This window comes from Anomaloglossus baeobatrachus, chromosome 4 (genome assembly GCF_048569485.1).
Source record: "Anomaloglossus baeobatrachus isolate aAnoBae1 chromosome 4, aAnoBae1.hap1, whole genome shotgun sequence".
NCBI classification, from domain to species: domain Eukaryota; kingdom Metazoa; phylum Chordata; class Amphibia; order Anura; family Aromobatidae; genus Anomaloglossus; species Anomaloglossus baeobatrachus.
The window spans coordinates 167,353,866-167,362,245 of NC_134356.1; the positions used below are offsets into that span (position 1 = coordinate 167,353,866).

The 8,380-nt window shown below is 49.0% G+C and overlaps 1 protein-coding gene across 1 annotated transcript in view; it reads left to right on the forward strand.

Moving 5' to 3' along the window:
- Positions 1-1,602: 1,602 nt before the first annotated feature.
- SEPTIN8 (septin 8) overlaps positions 1,603-8,380 on the forward strand; it is a 95,921-nt gene continuing 89,143 nt past the window's right edge. The window contains exon 1 of the mRNA XM_075344574.1: positions 1,603-1,844. Within this exon, the coding sequence (XP_075200689.1) occupies positions 1,815-1,844 (30 nt within the window). The 5' untranslated portion in view covers positions 1,603-1,814. The remainder of the gene's footprint in view (positions 1,845-8,380) is intronic.

Below are 8,380 nucleotides of genomic sequence, written 5' to 3' on the forward strand. Positions count from 1 at the left end.
TACCAGCCAGGGTAAAGTCAAACGGCTGAAGGCTGGTATTCTCAGGATGGGGAGCCCCACATTATGGGAAGCCCCCCAGCCTAATAATATCAGCCAGCAGCCGCCCAGAATAGCCGCATCCATTAGAAGCGATAGTTGTGGGACTCTACCCGGCTCTTCCCGATTTGCCCTGGTGCGTTGGCAATCGGGGTAATAAGGAGTTAATGGCAGCAGCCCATAGCTGCCACTAAGTCCAAGATTAATCATATCAGGCGTCTCCCCGAGATACCTTCCATGATTAATCTGTAAGTTACAGTAAATAAACACATACACCCGAAGAAATCCTTTATTTGGAATAATAAACACTAACAATTACCCTCGTTCACCACTTTATTAAGCCCGAAAAAGTCCATGTCCGGCGTAATCCACGGAGATCCCGCGTCGCTTCCAGCTCTGCAACATGAAGGTGACAAGAGATGCAGAAGAACACCGCTGCTCCTTTCAGCTCCACGCAGCAACTGAGGTGAGAAGCGCGATCAGTGATGATGTCCCTCAGGTTACTCGCGGCCACCGCTGGATCCTCCAACTGTGACTGCAAGTCGCCCGAGTGACAGCGATGAAGTCACAGGTGAGTGGCGGTCACGGGTGGAGGATCCAGCTAGCCGCGGGTAACCTGAGTGACAGCAGCGCTAATCGCGCTACTCACTTCAATGACTCAGGGGATTAGCGGTCACCGGTGAGTCCTTCACAGGTGACCGCTAATCAGTACGAGACACAGACAGAGCCGCGGGATGACAACGAAGTCAGGTGAAGTTCACCCAAGTTCATTCTTATCGCTCGTCGCTGTCTGCTGTCAGCGGGTATGTATCAACGACATTGTGCATCACACACGGAACATTTCACACAGGCAACACAAGGACATGTCACTTACGTATCTCACACACACACGGACATTCAACACGCACACACGGCTAGCATACGCAATTCACACGGATGCCACAAGTACCATAAAAACGGACTTAAAAACGGAAAACTGACCCGAAAAACGTAACGCAACACACGTGCGTGTTTTTCACGGATGTGTGTCGGAAGCCATAGACAGAGCGGGACCTGCATCCAAAGCGCATGAAAGAAGTGACATGTTGCTTTTTAGAAGGCAGGGATTTGGCAGCAGCTGAAGCGCTGTGCTCTAATACGCCACGTAGGCATGGATTCTGAACAATCTTCATAGATTGTGCTGGGGACGCAGCACACATGCAGTAACGCTACGGTGCAGAACGCAGCGCAACTGCATGCAATACGCAACGTGGGCACATAGCCAAAGTGCCATGGTATATGTTGGCGCTATAGAAATAAGATTATTACGTTATAACCGTTTTAATGATTTATTTTGGTTCTTAATATGTCCCTGTCTGTGCTTCTTTATGTTATCCAGGGAATCATCACTAATCTAGCTGGCGGCCGAGTGAGGGGCGTAATTTTTATTTCTGGCGATCATGTCGCCCGTCTGCCAGCAGAGGGCGCTGAAGGAGCACACGGTGCAGCATAGCAGGGCGCACAGTCCCGGTATGTGCATACAGTGTGTCTGTGACACGGCCCCATCATCAGGACTACAGGTACCAGCATGCTTTGCGGAGAGGGCGGTGCTAGGCCCTGGCAGGCTCTGCTCTGGCAGCCTGACTCCCGGCTGGAGTGCGGCCCGGGGGAGGTGACAGCCGCCCTGTAATGCAGAGGGGAGTTTCCAGGAAGTGCAGTGGCCATATTGGATCCCATTGAGAGCTGGAATTGCATCAATCAGACGACCTGAGCTCGGGAGACGCCGGGAAACAGCCAGCATGGCCGCCACCGATGTAGAGCGGGCAAATGTGAGTATGTGGGCACAGTGGCACGGTCCTCCGGCGGGGCAGCAGCAGGGGAAAGTTTCCAGCACAAGTTCCTGGCCGCAGTGGTGTCATTGGCAGCAGCTGGCACAGTGCTGGAGTGTGGGTATGGGGCAGGGTGTAACGTAGTGGCTTGGTCCTGTGCAGACAGGCTGGAGGGCACCATAGGTGTGACTGATGCTGGCACTGTATATATTGCACTGTGGCATGTCTGGCTGTATTGTGTATATGCTCATACTCCAGGGTGCGTGTCTAATGTATTACTGCCCTCCTGGCGCTGTATATATTGCACTGTGGCATGTCTGGCTGTATTGTGTATATGCTCATACTCCAGGGTGCGTGTCTAATGTATTACTGCCCTCCTGGCCCTGTATATATTGCACTGTGGCATGTCTGGCTGTATTGTGTATATGCTCATACTCCAGGGTGCGTGTCTAATGTATTACTGCCCTCCTGGCGCTGTATATATTGCACTGTGGCATGTCTGGCTGTATTGTGCATATGCTCATACTCCAGGGTGCGTGTCTAATGTATTACTGCCCTCCTGGCGCTGTATATATTGCACTGTGGCATGTCTGGCTGTATTGTGTATATGCTCATACTCCAGGGTGCGTGTCTAATGTATTACTGCCCTCCTGGCGCTGTATATATTGCACTGTGGCATGTCTGGCTGTATTGTGTATATGCTCATACTCCAGGGTGCGTGTCTAATGTATTACTGCCCTCCTGGCGCTGTATATATTGCACTGTGGCATGTCTGGCTGTATTGTGCATATGCTCATACTCCAGGGTGCGTGTCTAATGTATTACTGCCCTCCTGGCGCTGTATATATTGCACTGTGGCATGTCTGGCTGTATTGTGCATATGCTCATACTCCAGGGTGCGTGTCTAATGTATTACTGCCCTCCTGGCGCTGTATATATTGCACTGTGGCATGTCTGGCTGTATTGTGTATATGCTCATACTCCAGGGTGCGTGTCTAATGTATTACTGCCCTCCTGGCGCTGTATATATTGCACTGTGGCATGTCTGGCTGTATTGTGCATATGCTCATACTCCAGGGTGCGTGTCTAATGTATTACTGCCCTCCTGGCGCTGTATATATTGCACTGTGGCATGTCTGGCTGTATTGTGTATATGCTCATACTCCAGGGTGCGTGTCTAATGTATTACTGCCCTCCTGGCGCTGTATATATTGCACTGTGGCATGTCTGGCTGTATTGTGTATATGCTCATACTCCAGGGTGCGTGTCTAATGTATTACTGCCCTCCTGGCGCTGTATATATTGCACTGTGGCATGTCTGGCTGTATGGTGTATATGCTCATACTCCAGGGTGCGTGTCTAATGTATTACTGCCCTCCTGGCGCTGTATATATTGCACTGTGGCATGTCTGGCTGTATTGTGTATATGCTCATACTCCAGGGTGCGTGTCTAATGTATTACTGCCCTCCTGGCCCTGTATATATTGCACTGTGGCATGTCTGGCTGTATTGTGTATATGCTCATACTCCAGGGTGCGTGTCTAATGTATTACTGCCCTCCTGGCGCTGTATATATTGCACTGTGGCATGTCTGGCTGTATTGTGTATATGCTCATACTCCAGGGTGCGTGTCTAATGTATTACTGCCCTCCTGGCGCTGTATATATTGCACTGTGGCATGTCTGGCTGTATTGTGTATATGCTCATACTCCAGGGTGCGTGTCTAATGTATTACTGCCCTCCTGGCCCTGTATATATTGCACTGTGGCATGTCTGGCTGTATTGTGTATATGCTCATACTCCAGGGTGCGTGTCTAATGTATTACTGCCCTCCTGGCGCTGTATATATTGCACTGTGGCATGTCTGGCTGTATTGTGTATATGCTCATACTCCAGGGTGCGTGTCTAATGTATTACTGCCCTCCTGGCGCTGTATATATTGCACTGTGGCATGTCTGGCTGTATTGTGCATATGCTCATACTCCAGGGTGCGTGTCTAATGTATTACTGCCCTCCTGGCGCTGTATATATTGCACTGTGGCATGTCTGGCTGTATTGTGCATATGCTCATACTCCAGGGTGCGTGTCTAATGTATTACTGCCCTCCTGGCGCTGTATATATTGCACTGTGGCATGTCTGGCTGTATTGTGTATATGCTCATACTCCAGGGTGCGTGTCTAATGTATTACTGCCCTCCTGGCGCTGTATATATTGCACTGTGGCATGTCTGGCTGTATTGTGTATATGCTCATACTCCAGGGTGCGTGTCTAATGTATTACTGCCCTCCTGGCGCTGTATATATTGCACTGTGGCATGTCTGGCTGTATTGTGTATATGCTCATACTCCAGGGTGCGTGTCTAATGTATTACTGCCCTCCTGGCGCTGTATATATTGCACTGTGGCATGTCTGGCTGTATTGTGTATATGCTCATACTCCAGGGTGCGTGTCTAATGTATTACTGCCCTCCTGGCGCTGTATATATTGCACTGTGGCATGTCTGGCTGTATGGTGTATATGCTCATACTCCAGGGTGCGTGTCTAATGTATTACTGCCCTCCTGGCGCTGTATATATTGCACTGTGGCATGTCTGGCTGTATTGTGTATATGCTCATACTCCAGGGTGCGTGTCTAATGTATTACTGCCCTCCTGGCGCTGTATATATTGCACTGTGGCATGTCTGGCTGTATTGTGTATATGCTCATACTCCAGGGTGCGTGTCTAATGTATTACTGCCCTCCTGGCGCTGTATATATTGCACTGTGGCATGTCTGGCTGTATTGTGCATATGCTCATACTCCAGGGTGCGTGTCTAATGTATTACTGCCCTCCTGGCACTGTATATATTGCACTGTGGCATGTCTGGCTGTATTGTGCATATGCTCATACTCCAGGGTGCGTGTCTAATGTATTACTGCCCTCCTGGCGCTGTATATATTGCACTGTGGCATGTCTGGCTGTATTGTGTATATGCTCATACTCCAGGGTGCGTGTCTAATGTATTACTGCCCTCCTGGCGCTGTATATATTGCACTGTGGCATGTCTGGCTGTATGGTGTATATGCTCATACTCCAGGGTGCGTGTCTAATGTATTACTGCCCTCCTGGCACTGTATATATTGCACTGTGGCATGTCTGGCTGTATTGTGTATATGCTCATACTCCAGGGTGCGTGTCTAATGTATTACTGCCCTCCTGGCGCTGTATATATTGCACTGTGGCATGTCTGGCTGTATGGTGCATATGCTCATACTCCAGGGTGCGTGTCTAATGTATTACTGCCCTCCTGGCGCTGTATATATTGCACTGTGGCATGTCTGGCTGTATGGTGCATATGCTCATACTCCAGGGTGCGTGTCTAATGTATTACTGCCCTCCTGGCGCTGTATATATTGCACTGTGGCATGTCTGGCTGTATTGTGTATATGCTCATACTCCAGGGTGCGTGTCTAATGTATTACTGCCCTCCTGGCGCTGTATATATTGCACTGTGGCATGTCTGGCTGTATTGTGCATATGCTCATACTCCAGGGTGCGTGTCTAATGTATTACTGTCCTCCTGGCGCTGTATATATTGCACTGTGGCATGTCTGGCTGTATTGTGCATATGCTCATACTCCAGGGTGCGTGTCTAATGTATTACTGCCCTCCTGGCGCTGTATATATTGCACTGTGGCATGTCTGGCTGTATTGTGCATATGCTCATACTCCAGGGTGCGTGTCTAATGTATTACTGCCCTCCTGGCGCTGTATATATTGCACTGTGGCATGTCTGGCTGTATTGTGTATATGCTCATACTCCAGGGTGCGTGTCTAATGTATTACTGCCCTCCTGGCGCTGTATATATTGCACTGTGGCATGTCTGGCTGTATGGTGCATATGCTCATACTCCAGGGTGCGTGTCTAATGTATTACTGCCCTCCTGGCGCTGTATATATTGCACTGTGGCATGTCTGGCTGTATTGTGCATATGCTCATACTCCAGGGTGCGTGTCTAATGTATTACTGCCCTCCTGGCGCTGTATATATTGCACTGTGGCATGTCTGGCTGTATTGTGCATATGCTCATACTCCAGGGTGCGTGTCTAATGTATTACTGCCCTCCTGGCGCTGTATATATTGCACTGTGGCATGTCTGGCTGTATTGTGCATATGCTCATACTCCAGGGTGCGTGTCTAATGTATTACTGCCCTCCTGGCGCTGTATATATTGCACTGTGGCATGTCTGGCTGTATTGTGTATATGCTCATACTCCAGGGTGCGTGTCTAATGTATTACTGCCCTCCTGGCGCTGTATATATTGCACTGTGGCATGTCTGGCTGTATTGTGTATATGCTCATACTCCAGGGTGCGTGTCTAATGTATTACTGCCCTCCTGGCGCTGTATATATTGCACTGTGGCATGTCTGGCTGTATTGTGCATATGCTCATACTCCAGGGTGCGTGTCTAATGTATTACTGCCCTCCTGGCGCTGTATATATTGCACTGTGGCATGTCTGGCTGTATTGTGTATATGCTCATACTCCAGGGTGCGTGTCTAATGTATTACTGCCCTCCTGGCGCTGTATATATTGCACTGTGGCATGTCTGGCTGTATTGTGCATATGCTCATACTCCAGGGTGCGTGTCTAATGTATTACTGCCCTCCTGGCGCTGTATATATTGCACTGTGGCATGTCTGGCTGTATGGTGTATATGCTCATACTCCAGGGTGCGTGTCTAATGTATTACTGCCCTCCTGGCGCTGTATATATTGCACTGTGGCATGTCTGGCTGTATTGTGCATATGCTCATACTCCAGGGTGCGTGTCTAATGTATTACTGCCCTCCTGGCGCTGTATATATTGCACTGTGGCATGTCTGGCTGTATTGTGCATATGCTCATACTCCAGGGTGCGTGTCTAATGTATTACTGCCCTCCTGGCGCTGTATATATTGCACTGTGGCATGTCTGGCTGTATTGTGTATATGCTCATACTCCAGGGTGCGTGTCTAATGTATTACTGCCCTCCTGGCGCTGTATATATTGCACTGTGGCATGTCTGGCTGTATTGTGTATATGCTCATACTCCAGGGTGCGTGTCTAATGTATTACTGCCCTCCTGGCGCTGTATATATTGCACTGTGGCATGTCTGGCTGTATTGTGTATATGCTCATACTCCAGGGTGCGTGTCTAATGTATTACTGCCCTCCTGGCGCTGTATATATTGCACTGTGGCATGTCTGGCTGTATTGTGTATATGCTCATACTCCAGGGTGCGTGTCTAATGTATTACTGCCCTCCTGGCGCTGTATATATTGCACTGTGGCATGTCTGGCTGTATTGTGTATATGCTCATACTCCAGGGTGCGTGTCTAATGTATTACTGCCCTCCTGGCGCTGTATATATTGCACTGTGGCATGTCTGGCTGTATTGTGTATATGCTCATACTCCAGGGTGCGTGTCTAATGTATTACTGCCCTCCTGGCGCTGTATATATTGCACTGTGGCATGTCTGGCTGTATTGTGTATATGCTCATACTCCAGGGTGCGTGTCTAATGTATTACTGCCCTCCTGGCGCTGTATATATTGCACTGTGGCATGTCTGGCTGTATTGTGTATATGCTCATACTCCAGGGTGCGTGTCTAATGTATTACTGCCCTCCTGGCGCTGTATATATTGCACTGTGGCATGTCTGGCTGTATTGTGCATATGCTCATACTCCAGGGTGCGTGTCTAATGTATTACTGCCCTCCTGGCGCTGTATATATTGCACTGTGGCATGTCTGGCTGTATTGTGTATATGCTCATACTCCAGGGTGCGTGTCTAATGTATTACTGCCCTCCTGGCGCTGTATATATTGCACTGTGGCATGTCTGGCTGTATTGTGTATATGCTCATACTCCAGGGTGCGTGTCTAATGTATTACTGCCCTCCTGGCGCTGTATATATTGCACTGTGGCATGTCTGGCTGTATTGTGTATATGCTCATACTCCAGGGTGCGTGTCTAATGTATTACTGCCCTCCTGGCGCTGTATATATTGCACTGTGGCATGTCTGGCTGTATTGTGCATATGCTCATACTCCAGGGTGCGTGTCTAATGTATTACTGCCCTCCTGGCGCTGTATATATTGCACTGTGGCATGTCTGGCTGTATGGTGCATATGCTCATACTCCAGGGTGCGTGTCTAATGTATTACTGCCCTCCTGGCGCTGTATATATTGCACTGTGGCATGTCTGGCTGTATGGTGCATATGCTCATACTCCAGGGTGCGTGTCTAATGTATTACTGCCCTCCTGGCACTGTATATATTGCACTGTGGCATGTCTGGCTGTATTGTGCATATGCTCATACTCCAGGGTGCGTGTCTAATGTATTACTGTCCTCCTGGCGCTGTATATATTGCACTGTGGCATGTCTGGCTGTATTGTGCATATGCTCATACTCCAGGGTGCGTGTCTAATGTATTACTGCCCTCCTGGCGCTGTATATATTGCACTGTGGCATGTCTGGCTGTATTGTGCATATGCTCATACTCCA